At 39.9% G+C, this 16,070-nt stretch overlaps 1 protein-coding gene across 4 annotated transcripts in view; it reads right to left on the bottom strand.

The window, feature by feature from the left end:
* LOC144471324 (cell growth regulator with RING finger domain protein 1) overlaps positions 1-16,070 on the bottom strand; it is a 57,788-nt gene that overhangs the window by 22,006 nt on the left and 19,712 nt on the right. For all 4 annotated transcript variants that reach the window (XM_078183247.1, XM_078183249.1, XM_078183246.1 and 1 more), the window contains exon 2: positions 5,935-6,092. In XM_078183247.1, the coding sequence (XP_078039373.1) occupies positions 5,935-6,088 (154 nt within the window). In that variant the 5' untranslated portion in view covers positions 6,089-6,092. The remainder of the gene's footprint in view (positions 1-5,934; positions 6,093-16,070) is intronic.

Raw genomic sequence — 16,070 nt, 5'->3', positions numbered from 1 at the left:
AGATAATGAACCCAAATAATAGACATAGGACGACCTATATTGTAAGAAAGAATTGTATAAATTTAGCCCAATCACCGTTTGTTTCACCGACAATCTCGATAGCAATATTTTATTACCGATAAGTTCGGAGATAGTAGCGCACCCTTTTGTGATTGTGTGCAAAGTAATACGAATTTGTAACCATCATTTCACGGACTACGATGAATCGCGAGGCCTTCGACGAAGCAACGTTCGTAAGCTGAAGATGAAAGAGATGGAAATTGTTGGCATCGCGCGTTTGTCGTGAAACAAGAGGTCTCCCGGGACGAAAGGCTCGGGTTCAAGATGAATAGAACCATTTGCAAACGGGATGAACCGCTTGGACGCGTAGCCTGACGGTGCGTCATCGATTTCTAGCTCAAGGCGACACGACACGCGTTTACTTTTCAGCGTGCGTTCAAAATCGCCGAGAGGCCGAGACCACGGGTACCGAGTGTCGAAGACAACATGATTCCCCGAATCCTCTCCAGTATAGTCTTCGCGGTGCAATTGAACCTCGCTCGAGCGACGCTCAAATTTCACTCGTTACGCAAAAACATCTCGGAAACCGAATTTGAAACCGGGCGACCTCACTCCGCTACTCCGTTTCTCTGTCCGTGACTCGAGTCAGATGCAAGACCATCCCGCGACGCTGCGGAAACCGGTGCCCGCAGCTCCAAAGGTTTATTAATCACTTTAAAACTTTCCTGCGCCCTCAACTGCTTCCAAGATAACCGCTAATCGAGTGAATTAGAATCACAGTGACGTAAGTGACATTTCCGAAAATTTTGACATACATTTTAACGCGTTCGCTACTAGCATCGCACATCTATGACAGCCAAGATATTCTATTTTACGTAAAAAATATCATATGAAGTATTACTATTTAAAATTATTATCTAAAAAATATGAGTACTCAAATCAGACGTTCGTCATTCTAGTTCTTTTATGTTCGATTGTTATTTTATTATCTATTAATATTCTACAACAGGACTCCATAGTGCCACCAATAAATAAATAAAAATTGTAACACATATTGTGACATTTCGTGAATTTATAGCATCTGTTTGTGGATATTTTTATCATATTTTATAAGAGTACGTACTTAATACAATAAAGCGCTGATAGCGAACGTATTAAAATGTGATCTATACATGGCAAAATGTTAAAATGACAAATGAAATAAATGACAAAGTTACTTAATGAAAGTTACTCAAATTAATTTCAGTTTAAATCTCTGCGAAAGAACCAAACGGTGATAAGCATGTCACATTCATCACACGCAACGCGAATTAGTATTAACCATTTGAAAGGCCAAACATCTTTAAATTGTTTTTAGAGACATCTTTATATTTGGTGCGGTACATGCTGCGTTACACGAGACTTGCGTTACATGCTTATTATGAGAACCATGTAATTGAAGATATATAACAACGACTTTTTGTAATTTAACACACTAAACGCCAAGTTTGTTTCGTCATCCTTTCCACTTAACCGCGTTATAACATTCTGCGTGTTTCATTGTATCAAGACAGTTCATTATATAACATTACGTAAACACCAAATTTCAAATTAAAAATGAAAAATTTTGTGAAACCTGAAGTACCGTGTTTTAATAATACTTATTAAAATTCTCTTATGGTTTTCAAATTATTTAAAATTTTTTACATAGAAAAGTATATAATAAGTCACCGATGACTGACATGGCGCTTAACGTGTTAAGTAACATAGACGGTTCTATTTAAAGCCGCGTTCTATAAAAGAAGAAAAAGTTTTCAATGAACTGCAAACAACTCTAGATCAAGACTGATTGATACAAAAAAAAAAAATAGTAACCAGAATGCGAACTACGCGTTGCTAAAGTAAAAGTGGGAGATTTATACATTCAGTCATCAACTCTGTAACATATTCTATGTGCACAGGTTTTAATACGTTCTCGAATATCTAATTTCTTAAATTTTTTTATATATTTGAAAAAATTTTAAATACTAAAAATCTCCATGAAAAATCTCCCTCGTCATGTGTGTGAGTAAAACTCGATCTGTGCTCCGCACAAAATGATTTAATTTAACGGTGAGACCCTCTTCATTTGGTTGACCAAGTATTTAGAATGAATTAGTTTAATAAATAATGTACACGTTGGTGAACAATAACGCTTCTTTTTTTCTCAGGGTGAGGGAAATCTTACGCCACTACGATTCCAACCCACTCAATTAGCGGTTATCCCGTAGGCTGCAGCTTCCGTTACCTGCCTACGGTTACGCTGCAACGAGCAGAGATAAAAGTCGATTGTTTGGTGAAATTTGAAGGAAAGAAAGCAAACCAAGGCAGACAATACGGTGGCCGGCGTCGATCATCGTCTCCCCCGGGTTAAATGACTCACGATGACCTGGCCAAGCGGTCAAGGTAACGCGTTTCGTAACTACAGGTGGCTTCACACCTGCATACCAATCGAGAGGCTTGGAGAAAGACGGGGAGGGAGTAAGGCAAGGTAAGGCAAAGCAAGGCAAGGCAGGACAAGGCAAGACAAGGCAAGGCAAAGCAAGACAAGACGAGAGGGGGCCACGGGGAGGGCGTCATTTTTTTTTTTCTTTAGCCGCGTGTCTGTAACCTACTTTCGGTCCGGTCGAGCAGCGTACGGGCTCTGCTCCTTTAAGTTAATTAACCTGCTCCACCGGGACTTACGAAACCGAGAACCCCGTGTACTCTCTCGAGGAGCAGCTGTAAAGAAGCCGAACGCATGATCATTGAATAATTGTTGATCGATAAATCACCGGAAGCATACGTCGTTGCATTACTCCTTTAACTCCTCGAGTGAAAATTACAGGTATCGCTTGTAAACTTTTTCGTTTTCTGTCCAAACTCGAATATCTCGTTGCATATTTAAATATTTAATAACCATATAAATTTATTCTAACTGTTAAAAAAAAGAGAATTACGATTTTTACTCATCCTCCTGTCTTTTTTCTGTCTGAAATTGTGTCATTACAGTTACAATGAAACATTACAGAATAAATAATATTAGAAAGAAATTGCAATAGTTCGTGCAGTTTTCTCACAATAATTTCAATTATGTTAAGAATTTTTTTCTTAATTCCATTGTCACTTGAAAAGTTAATTTTTCAACAAACAATAATAAATAAATCCTTATTTCTTGTTAGTAATGAACCTTTCAGAGATGCGTCGCGGTGGGCGTCTACCATCAGGTATCTCACGGTTGGCATTGAATGGGTTAATATTAACATTACTATATTAATTTGTTGCTAACTTAGTGAAATAGCGTCCACTTTTATACTATCAGTATTTAATTTTATTTTCTGATAGCTGCTCGCGTCAGTTGAGCTAAATTAAATTGCCTGCACAAGTAAGTTTCTACGAAAATAAATCGCAAGGCAAGAGGATAAAGAAACACGTTGCGCTGTCGAAAATTAACCCCTTCCCGTGCCATGTAGCTCGATGAAACTGGGGTCCAAGCGGTAGTCGTCAACGCGCGCTAAACGGACAAGACAGATGCTCCAGAACAGATAAACAGGTGCTCGATGACATTTACATTTGACGTAGTCATTTCTACGTGTTACTGCTGTTGAGGAAATAAACTCTAATCCTTTTACTTTTATAGATATTAGGAATTTATTATAAATTGTAATAGATAATGGTTTCAAAAATATATTACATGAATAAACACTACTTTAATGGAAATTGAAGCGTCATTGAATGTAATTTCGTCCTAAGGAATATAATAATACTATACGTAAAAATAAATATAGAATTCCATAAACAAAAAATCTAATCATAAATAATGTTCACCTTAAATGAATATGTAATAAGAAAATACGTACAATTCTAAAAATCCTTCATGGTAGGATACTTCCTAAAACATTCTGGTAGATGTAAAGCTGCTTTACATTTCGCGCATTCCCACTTCGTTTCACTTCGTATTTTATGTTTATAACATACTTTACACGTTCTTGTTGGATGTTTATTCCGAGACGTTGGATCGATATTTTATGGGAAATGAGCCCAATATTGAGCTTGGAGTTGAAGATGTATTTCAAGTGATGTAGATTTCCCATGCATTTTACAGTCCTGTAATTCGACAATTTGTAAAATTGCCTCTGCTACATTTATACGGTAATCAACAAAAGTCTCCCTTTTTTCGACTATGAATTGCTTTAGGCATAATATAGGTATGGAACAGAGTTCCATATTCGACGGATTGAATTGTTTGTACGCTAAAAGCCCTTTATATTTCATTAGAAATTCATCTATACTGACATATTCATTGGGTGTGTAAATTTCTTTAAATTTTTCATTCCAAAGGTTGACGATAGGTCTTATCTTGCGAAGTCGGCCTTTACTATCAGCAAATCCATTATCAGAGAAATGTAAAAGTCTCGAAATTTGCCAAAATCTCTTAAAAGGCAGCGTTTGTCTAAATATTGGCGTTTCTACAACAGCTCTTTTAAACCAATACAGTTGAATATTTGATTTTTTTCACTTGACCTATCGAAATACACAGTGCATAATAGGCCTTTATTTCGTCTAAACAGGATACCAAGTGTCGTCCACATGCCGTCTTTTACGCTCGTAGTAAATTGTCTGATGTGCGAAGCGATTTGTTTTTGTAACCAGTATTTCCCAAAAGTTGTTATTAAATTTAAAATAAAAAGAAAGATCTAATATTCCTGAATTTTCGCTTAAATGATTTAATACAGACGCTTTTATTCCACGATGTTCAGAATACTTCCAAACTATTGGTGTGTTTTTTTAGTTCCTGCCAAATCCATGATTGTTGTGTCGTACCTTCCTCTTCACTACTCTGACCTACAATCCTACGTCTGACACGCTTTGTGATTGGCGCAAACACATCACTACTACTGGATTGGTTGTCATTGCTTTCATTTAACGCTTTTGTATTTTGCATTTTGTAGAGGTTTCATAAATTCCTATAACTAAACTGCTTTGTAACACCAATTATAAGAATCGCGACTAACAATCATGGGGTAACGACAGGCAACTAACATTCAATCAAGATTCTGCGCGTTTGATTTGTTATGTTTATGGCCCAACTATCTGTTCGCGAGCCTGGCTTGTAATATTTATGTTTAGCCTGACTATATTTTCGCGAATCTTGCTCGTGATATTCATGTTTGGCCCGACTATCTGTTCACAAGTCTGATTCGTGATATGTATTCATGTTTGGGTCAAAATCTTCATCACGAGTCAGACTCGTTAAAGTACGGGAAAGGTTCAAAGGAGTGCACGCGTAAACAGCCGGAGATAGCATCTCCGAACCTAAGCCAAACGAGAACAAGTTTATTCGTTGCTTACGACAAGTTTTAATTTTTCCCTTTATCCGTAGAAACTATAACAAAAGACGAAGGGTAATGATCCACGGTCGCTTCGCTCCGCGTACAGGAATGTTAGCAGAGGATGCTATTTTCCTTCGTTTCTTCGTCATGCACTAATAATTCAAGATCGCAACGAACTTCGAGTCACATTCGCGGTCAAATCGTGCATGTTTTATTTATAAAGCAAGTTTGAATACTCCGATTGAAAAAATAACTCGTGAAGGGATTCGAATTACAGCATTGCTTTGTTCTGGTTCGCAAATTGCCTTAACAAAGCTCGCGGCAATTGACTTTTCGGTGGAAGAAGAGACTATCGAAATTACCATCGCGCTAATTGTTACGATCCACAGTCGCTGGCGCAAACATCGATGAATCTTGTCTTTGACTTCGAAAAAGAATCGGTAAAAGAAATCCGTCGCTCGAAATTTTCAAGAGAGAGAGAGAGAGGGAGAGAGAAACAGAGAGACAGAGAAACAAAGAGAGAAAGAGAAAGAAAAATTGAAGCGTAAGAAAAGGAGAAAGGAATAGAAAAGCGAGAAGAAGAGGGCTGGTTGTCTGAACTCACCGGCGTAAGTGCTCTTGAAACTTTCGTGAAGCTTGAAGGTGAATGGAATGTGGACCTTCATCATCTCCATCTGAGGTATACGTGGCGAGTGTGTCATTACGGTTCCACTGCCGCCGAACATCAATTCGTCGCCGTGAATACGAAGTACGATCATGTTCCTGCGCAAACCAATTGTACTTCTTTTTTTAATCGATCCAGTCTGGTTTAAAAATAGCCGACGATCGCGGCAACAACGTCGTATTTATGCCCGCGCGCTAGAAGTTTTGCAACGAGAGGAACCCCGACAATTTATTCGACGATTCCTTCGACTATTTGTTTGACTTATAGCCTAGATCATTGAAAAAACGTACGACGCGTTTGATTCGATTCCAAGTCGTTCGTCCGTTAAATTTCCTTTAACCTTTTCGGTACGAGCACTCTGTCCGCCGTGACGCTCTCGCTGTACGAGGCCCCTCGCCGAAAATTGCCGCCGCACCTGACCAGTTCTCCTTTATAAGAAGATATTTCCTAAGCGTTAAATGAAAACTGTGCTTAATAAAACGACATTTTTGAACAAAAGTGTTGCTTGTAACTTAAGAGATATTCAGAGGTACTTATATAAAATATTAAGATTTATTTATATAAAATTCTGTTATTTATACCGGTCGTCGCACATGCGCCGGATATATCCGGCGCTCGTCCACAGCGGTCGTCGCGTGGACGCCGGATATATCCGGCACTCGTACCGAAAGAGTTAACTCTCAACTACCATGTGAAACCGCCGTCAGTATAATTGTGAGAAAAATTATAGAAAAAAAGAGGACCGTTTTTAATACGCATTTCTTGTATTGAATCCAATTGTCCAAGTTGGTCTTCTTTATTACTGATGTGCAAAGTAAGGACAACTGATTTCAATTTTTTACTTACCACTTTCAGCGGTCTGTGAGACTGCTAATAGCGGTTACGCAAGTTTTAATAGGTGTAGTAGTTAAGGGTTAAATTGGCCGACGGCAACCTAACTGCGCGCGTCCGACAAAGTTCGAAAAACAACAAGAAGCTTCGAGATAGCAGCATTAGCAGAAGATAAATTGGTGCCACAATTTGCTTTTTGCCGAGCCATTCGATTATTCAACACGATCTGCCGACCGAGCTGAATATTCAACAGGTTTTTGTTCCCGGCTTTTTCCGTTTTGTCCGGCGAGTTCTTTGACGCCTGAAATTCGAATGATTCATTCGGAGTCTGAGAATTCACCTAATTACACAGAATAACGTGGCGTTTGGTCACATAATTTGAAATGTTGAGAATATCTGGCGTGGCTCGGCGTGCAGGCATGCGAAGTACGGATACCGATTAGTTTTGCAAACAAAGTTCAGTTTCTTTCTCGATTGATACGCTCTAGACACCCGAGAGTTCTTTCTAAACAGAAAAAAAAAACGGAAAATATGCTCGAGTTTCCACATCGATTTCGGCATCGATTTCGATTTCAACAAAAGAATCTTCGTCGGTTCGCATCGCGATTGCGAAAGCTCGCGGTGAAAACACCGGTTTTAAAAATCCCTGTACAGCGTAGAGACAGACTGGCTGTACGCGTTGATCCTTGGTGTTCAAACGGATTTCGCAAGGAAACCGACAAGACCATTCCATGCTCGCTGCGCTTGTTTTCGTTCTCGAGATCCCGAGCGTGATAGACGACGCTAATAAGCCGTTGAGTTGCCGCCGAACCTATTTATCCTGTCGCTTTTTTTCTTCGCACAGACGATTTACATGTCGTTGTTATTCGTTTCGTCGATCGGCTTCTTGTGAACTTTCATTTTTTTCCCGCGCCGTTATTGCTGGCAAACGCGAGTTACTGCAAAGTTAATATTTGCCACGGTATTCTGTCGCGCGTTAAACTCATTGAATCCCGAAACGTCACGCGTCTTTGCGTTGCCAATTGAACTTTCATGAAACGATACCAGCGCCTGACAAATGGCCGATCGAGGACAAAGACCTCGATCGCGTAGTTCATCCTTTCAGACGAATCAAAGTGCGAACGACCGTCAACTCCGCGCGACCGCCAATGTGCCAATAACCCCGCAACCACGAGCCACCACTTATCGGCTATAAACCATAAGATGTAAGACGGTGCAAGCTGGACATCAGGAAGAAATGCAAGTACGGAGCGAAACTGCGCTCAAAAAATGGCAATCGAGAATGTGAAAGAACACGTAGAAAATCCAATGTGATGAAAATGAACACATCGAGCGCCGTTTCATTCCGCGACGACTGACACCAGACTTGGACAAAATGTTTATCTAAATAGAAATTTCGAATAACGAATGAAAAATAAAAGAAATGTTATTCGTTATTCGAATAAGGAAAAGTATTTTTATTCGATCAGCATCGAATAAATAATTTCATTCGATGATAATTTATCCGATGAATAAAGATACTCTTTTTATTCGAAGCGCATTTATTCATAGCGTCGAATGAAATGTTCATCTTTTATCTATATCTTTATTTGAAGGCTTCGAATAACTTTTATCAGCTCGAATAAACTCGTTGCCAAGTAACTTGTTACCAAATGTTTTGTAGATTTTTTTTGTTGATTGATTAAACATGAAATTGACGTACACCAACAGTTTATGATTAAAAATATGGTGTTCACAAATTACATAGAATGTTATAATACGAACTAAATGAAATGGAAGATGAAACAGGCTTGGTGCTCAACGTGTCAACCTCGCGGACGACAAACCATTTTTAGAACAATGCAATTAACAATTTTGATGATGATGTCGGCTTTAGGTAGCAATTTTTCGAAACACACTTTTGAAGATACATAATTCGTGCAGACCTATCAGACATCTCATCATTCCTGGCGAGAAAGTAATTTCTTTAATTCCGTAAGCCATGTGTCTTTAAATCCGGCGGTAAACGAAGTGCGACGTAAGTACAAATAATTACAATAGAGCGAGCAGGTACCCTTTAGTCTTTGAACACGATACGAAGATCGAGTATTCCGCGAGTCAAGACTATTTTACATGAATTCCATTTATTCAAATTGGTAGGATTTACGTTTTTTGTCTCATTATATTTACGTACGTGTTCCGAAGGTATTCTAATATTGTTATTAAATAAAATAAATTTACGGACAAAAAATTCAATTGACGAAAGTTAAATAATTAAGCACACTATCTGCGGATCAGAGATCGAACTTTACTCTTGTCTATTGAATTTTGAAAAAATCATCTTTTTAAAAAACGTTTAACTGTGTTTGGATTAATATACCAACATTTTACAAAATAATTTTAGTTTCTTCACAAAATGACATACAAGTCTTAATTATATGTATAAGGTCTCTGCGATAATGAATAGCAATATCGATAACGGTTGCCAGCACCATCAACCTGAAATATCAAAGTAATATTTGCAAAATTGACAATAAACATTTCAAAAAAATATTCTGTTGACTATATAACGAAATTGAAAAAAATTAAATTATTTAAAATGACACTAATAGCTCTTCCGCATATAGTATGTTATGTGATCGATTTAACGCTAAAACGACCCCGTGGGGTTGCCGACGACCCAACATTTTTAAATTGTCTGCAAACGTGTAAATAAATACTAAAACCTTGCCGTTTTCCTAACTGATGCCGTACTTTATATTTTTCAAATAATAAATAATATTTTGATTACTAAGATACTACATTGAGTCATCTGCAACCCCGCAATGTTACATATGTTGAAAAATGGAAGGAGGTCGTTCTAGGGTTAAGTAAGTGCCCTGGTTGAAAATAACCCAGTAATCGCAAAACGAGGGTTAATAGCCGACGACATCGCGAATCTAGCGTTACTTCGTTACGAAACGAATTTACGATCGGAATTGACTTGAGCTCGCCGAAGGAGAGACGTAACTGTACCTTCGTCGCGTCGGTCGACAAGGCGCAACACCGAACGCTACTCTGTGGACTCGTTTCGGGAACGAAACGGGACATGCGCGCAGTTATGGTTTTTAGTCCGCTTTTGGCCAGCTTTCTCCAAACGAATATAAGCAGATCTGGCCGGGATTCCGTTAAGCGCGTTCAACGTTGACCTTGATACCGCACTGGCCGCGGTTCGGAATATAGTTGGTGTCGAATAACGCAGAGGCGGAAGAGATTCCGCTCCCACGGGAATTTGACTACGAACTGCCTGGAGAAATTCGATTGAATGGCGTAATCCGTGGAAACGAGAATTACCATTGGCGAGCCCGAAATGCGGCGGCAATGCGTGCCGACACTACGATCTCCATTGAACGCGCGTGTACGAATAAGCTCGACGCCCGCGCTGAGAATAATCGAATTCACAGAAACCCAGTGAATTCTGTTGCTCTGGGATTTTCTCGAGTTGCTTTCGCGTTGCGCACGCACGATAGACGCTGTTCGTGGAAACCCGGTCTCTTCATTCAGCTGACAAGTAAGTAAATAGATCCGACTGTTTTCTAGAATCATAAATGGGAACTGGAAGGAGACGAATGTCTCCTCCCTCGACCTCGTTCAATTGAAGACAATTGGCGGTCCGCGTTCGCGCTGACGTGACCCTTCGCTGACGCCGGCAGCAGCTACGACAACCGTGAGTCCTCGAAGCGTCGCACAGTAACCTGGGAATTCGCTTCATATGTCGAAAATTCAATTCTTTAAGTTCAATATAGTGATATCATATGTAATTTCATATCTAATTTTATAAAAACAAAATAAGAAGAAATGTCTTTTACTGTTTAAAAGATTTCCTCGCTAACATTGACAATACAATTAACGTGTCATTAATTGTTTTAATATATATAGTTTTTAGTATGTTTTTCAATTTATTGATGCCATAAATGCAGAAGGATCCGCAGTCTAGCGATAATTCTTTAAATCTCCTAAATTCAAAATATTAATCGTGTTAGATGATTCTGTACTGAGATACGGCGTTCCAAATACAAAATCCTTAACTTAAAAGGAAAATTGAACATTTTACATAGCAATTATAGGATATTACAAAACAGATTCTACTGCCGGTTTTGTATATATTATTTGAGTCCCTTGAAGTATTCAATCTAGTTTTAATCATTTTTCAATCTTTACGCATGTCAAGTTTAGTTGCAATCTCTTGCAATCGATGCCAACAGTATTTCGATTCCTGGGTAAGCGGTCAAGCGGTAAAGGGGCTCGTCACTGAACGCACCTATCCAATTTCAAAACAAACCATAATTTTAAAAACACTTCCGATAATCTAGCAAAATAATTTTTCCAACGGAAGTTCACCAGTATTCAATTTCTACAAGTTTGAATATAATAATTTGTGTAGAACATTTTAAAAAAAAAAAGTGTTAGACACCTAAATGTTTTCGAATTCGATACATATTTTGACTTGATAATATTTTAGTCAGCGTCGAGGCGAATTCAACGACTTACTATATTAGAACCTTAAATTTCCGAACAACGTTAAAGTAAATATTTGTAACAGAAAGCGAATTCTCAAGACCACTTATGCGTCGAGACGTCGATTGTCCGGTGAACCAACCACGAAAAACTTACAGGCTACTCACTTCGCTAGTCCGGGTTCGAATTCGATCCAGTGGGCGGACTAGAACTTTAGCAAGGCCATTAGAAGAGTTCAATCGTTTGCGTCGAAAGTTGCAAATAAAGTGGGCGTGCTCGATAAATAAACGATTCCTCGGGTTCCGACGCCGGAGGACGCGAACGACAAGTCGCGAACCGTGTCCCTACGACAGACGCATGTACCGCGGGTTTCGCAAGCGTTGCAGCTCCGTTCGGCACGACATTCGATCTCTGACGAAACTAGCCGTATCGTTTGCGAAACCCGCGGATATTTGCGTCTTCCGAAAGGATAAGCTAAGCGGCGAACGGCGCACCGTCCGCATGGTCCTGCGAGCCGAAAGCAACACGTCAAACAATTGCAAGACCGCGGGGACGCGGAACGATACCGATAAGCGGTCACCGGGAAAGAAAACCGATTCGAAAGGAACTTTGAAGCAGCGAGCGTAACGCGTGCTCGACAATCGCGTGCAATTCGAAACTCTCGAAACTGTTGAAACGATCGAGGCTGTTGAAACTGTCGAAAGTCCGATCAACGGATCACCCTTGTCTCCAGTGAACGAGAAACAATGACCGTTTATTAACGACTTGTCTATCCGGCGATTGACACGATTACGACGCGTCCAGCTAGAATAAATGGGATTTTCTAGAGTGCAACTGAACGTACTGGATTATCCAATGCTGATAGGATCGAAGGCCGATAATCTCGAGAATCCGAGATCCTCGAAGATGCTATGACGATTCAACCAACTAGCTTTTTTGTTATTTATTTTTTAAACAAAATCAGTAGTACAATGAAACTTGAGAGATTGGATTGTTGATGGCTCATAACATAATTAGTGGTCGTCTGAAATTTTTGCGGAGCAACGAGCACTCCTCTTTTGCCGCTAGGGCCAATGACGTTAAACGTCATACGTCAGTGATCAGAAAAAAAGAAACCGAAGAAATCTTATCCATGAATCTGTACCGTTCGATGCGTACGGCTGTCGGGAATAAACGGATGGCGCAGAATCTAAAGGGGATAGGATTTAGCGTGTTTTCGGAGCACCAAAAGACAATGAGTTGTTTGAAGGACCGTTCGACCAAGCGAACCGAGAATCGTGGAAGCAAAAGTTCGTCCTCGTTGCAACACCGTCGTTCTGTTCGTTTTGCACGGCTCAAGGACGAAAAAGAATCCAAAGGCGACAGCGGTCGAACGATTTTTGGTTGCGATAGCGTTTAGCGAGAATGTCCGAGAGAACCTCGCGGCAGTTTGCTCTTCGTTTGCTCGTTTACTGTTTGCCGTCCGCTGCTCGCTACGAGGGAAACCGATAACGGTATTTGCATCGGCAGCCTTGGCAACGCACTGTTTGAAATCGCTGCTGCATGCGAACAGTTTTCACCTGGGATTCTTTTACATGAATATTCCCGGTTCGGAAAACAATGGTCGATGGCGCAAAAAGTGTTGGTCGTTGTTCCACTCGCCCGACTAGGATGATACGTCGAGGCACTGGTAGCAATGGATGCGATGCTTGCACAATGGTTGCAAAGGTTGGAAAGGGTGCAAAGGTTGCTAAAGTGTGCAATGGGAACTGTGGATCTGATGTAATGTGCCGCGAGTTCGATCGAGATCTACTCGAAGAGAACAAAGTTCCTTCTCTACAAAACAGAAAAGATACTTCGAAAGATCGCACCATGCACAGCGTCCGACAAGATTGATTAGCTGAGTTGACATCGAGAGAAGTGAGACCACGGCCGTGAAAATTGTATTCGATTGGGACTCGCTAATAGCGGGTGAGGATGAGAAAGAGCTCTTTTGAGCGAGCATCCATATCGGACGTGCTTCGAAAAATTACTCCGCGGTGTGTAAGAGCACCGAACTAATTAACGAGTCGAACGCAACGTGATATGTCGATTCTGCAGTCTCCCGCCGTTCGAGGTGGACTCGGCGACCTTGACAACTATTCCATGCCGACCGAACGAACAAATCGCGATTCGAGAAAAATACATGCGTCCAAAGAGACGTTGCTTCTAGAACGCATCGATAATTATGTTTAAATACCAGTTTCAACGTTATAAATAAGACTGCGAGATTGATCCTTGAAAATAAATACCAGCTTTCGCAGCGAGTACGGTGACTCGATCCCTTACTCTCTCGCAGATCTAGATCGGATTTGCCAACCAAACCGGTCAACGTGTTCGCCGGCAGAACCTACAATTTTCTGCTCTGCAAAACTTACATCGTTCCGAACAAATCCGGATCCAGACAAACCTAGACTCTTTTCTAGCTTCAACGAAATCGAAAGCTAATTCGACGTTTGGAAAATTTGGAAATGAAGACACTAGCAGTGCGAAATTGGTGCAGGGAACATAAACAACATAGATTGACCGTGTGCAATCCATAAAGTAGAACTCCATTCATACGAATTGCTCGGTACAGTGATATTGCCTGATGTAGTGAACTGCTGTTGGAATTCTATTATTTATTTATTTTTAAACTTTTATTTGAATTTATTATAAAACCTTTAAAATTTCAGAGTCAATAGTAATAGATAGTATATGTTTAGATTAAGCAATAATGAGGTGAGGATAAAAGTGATCGTATGCGATGACATATTGAAAAGATCAATGGAGAACTATACGTTATGTTATGAAAAGTTACAAGTAGTGGGGATAATCTGACGACTTCTATTATATGAACCTATCCGATTATATGATCTGAATGCCTCTTGTCGGATTCATATAAACGGAGTTCTACAACAGGCCTGGGCACATTGTATTCGAAACAAGATACCAAATAATTATTTGAAATAATCCGATCATTTCAAATGGTTTGTTATTTGTATTTCACAGATAATACAAAAAACTAACTTTATTTCAGTTTCAATTTGAAGAAATTATATTGAAATAAGAAAGAATTAATAAGTATTCTTATTATAAGTATTCTAATTGTTATTTAATGGAATAATAAACAAAGCAAAAAATTATTATTGGTGTGACACCATCGCGGCGATTATTATGCAATCGACCAACGGAAATATAACCCATCGGTCGATTCTCTACGCGCTGCTAATCTCTCGCATAAATATTGTTATTGACTCGCCAAGTATTTTACGCGGCGCTGTAAAACCGTCGCGAGTCTCTAATTTCGAGAGGACGCGACGAAACCTGACGGAACGCGACATCAGTTGCACTGGCTCTATCGACATTTATCCGGGCTCAGTGTTTGCTATCCGATTCGCACAGTACGTGCTATGTAGTACATCGTGTCACTAATCCCGTTGCACAGAGATAACAGGGCAGCTTCAGTGCTTTTTCTACCTCGCTCCCTTGCTCACAGTTTGTCCTTTTTTTTTTTTTTAGTACAAACATTCGACCGTACATCGACCTATTTGAAACGCGTCGCACTGACACGAGCCGGCTACGATAATTTTTGTCATAAGCGAACACGGAACGCGTGAATTCCCTGACAAGACTCGTTTGCGATGTTCCGAGTTCGTTATCCAAATCAAGATCAAATCGACGCGATTGCTAAACCATTCAAGTCGAACCCAAGCGAAAGACCTGGAACATTGCGGATGCTGAATCATTTCAAATAAGTATTAGATTCATTTCTAGAAAACAGAATCGGATCTTATTGTTTTGTTGTTAGAAGAAACCGAAGATAGATTACACGTTTTATTAATATTCATCGCTATCTCCAACAATTCGTCACTGTTTATCAGACGGCATGAATACGGGTCGTCAGAGTGATAAATGCATTCTTACGATTTGTAAACAATTTATCATTCGGTTCAGCTTATGGAAATGTAACAAGAGAACTTTGAAAAGGTAGATAACTGAAAAGTGAGATATCGATCACGATCCTTGTGTTCGTACGTTGGAACTGTGTAAACAGTTCCTCAAGTAGGATGTCGTCAACCTTCGAGAGCTTGCTTTTGAAAAAGCGCAAATTGCAGTGCCCGCCGACGTTAAACAGTAACAGCTTACACGTGCACCGATGATAGTATTTTTTTGCACGAGAAATTAAATTCGAACGCAAAACAAAGACGCTGTACATATGTGCATTCGTAATAAATTATAGTAAAAAAACAAACAAATCGGTAAATCGATGACAGAGAGAAGACGGAAACGTCATTATCATGCTGCGAAGCTTTGCGGTCATAGCCACTAGGTCACAGACTATTGCTGACGTAAACCGGTCGAGCCTTCGTTGGTATCGCATCTTTCCAGAGATGAATGCATCGAACTCGAGATTCGATAGTTTTCTTTGTCGCCGACAAGGTTGTTAACCCTATGGAATGCCAGATCATGCCCCTTCCCCATCAGACTCCATTCTCAAATCTAAATCTAGTTTCCCGGCGAATCTTTGCCATTCGCTGCAGTTCAATTTTACCGCGAACGCGCGAAAACTTAAAATGGACCCGGAATCTGTTGAACGAACCTTAACCTATTCCAACTGTATTATGTTTTGTTTACTTCATTAACGATGGGCATAGATTGCACGATGTTGCTCGAATATGGATCGATCTGGATCAGAAACGATCGCTGGTAATTTACAACGATTTTATGCACTTCTAATGTTTACACGAGCGTGTAAACCAGCGCGGAAT

Source organism: Augochlora pura, chromosome 6 (genome assembly GCF_028453695.1).
Source record: "Augochlora pura isolate Apur16 chromosome 6, APUR_v2.2.1, whole genome shotgun sequence".
Lineage (NCBI taxonomy): Eukaryota > Metazoa > Arthropoda > Insecta > Hymenoptera > Halictidae > Augochlora > Augochlora pura.
The sequence above is the reverse complement of the archived record's forward strand: the minus strand, read 5'-3'. Positions and strand labels throughout refer to the sequence as shown.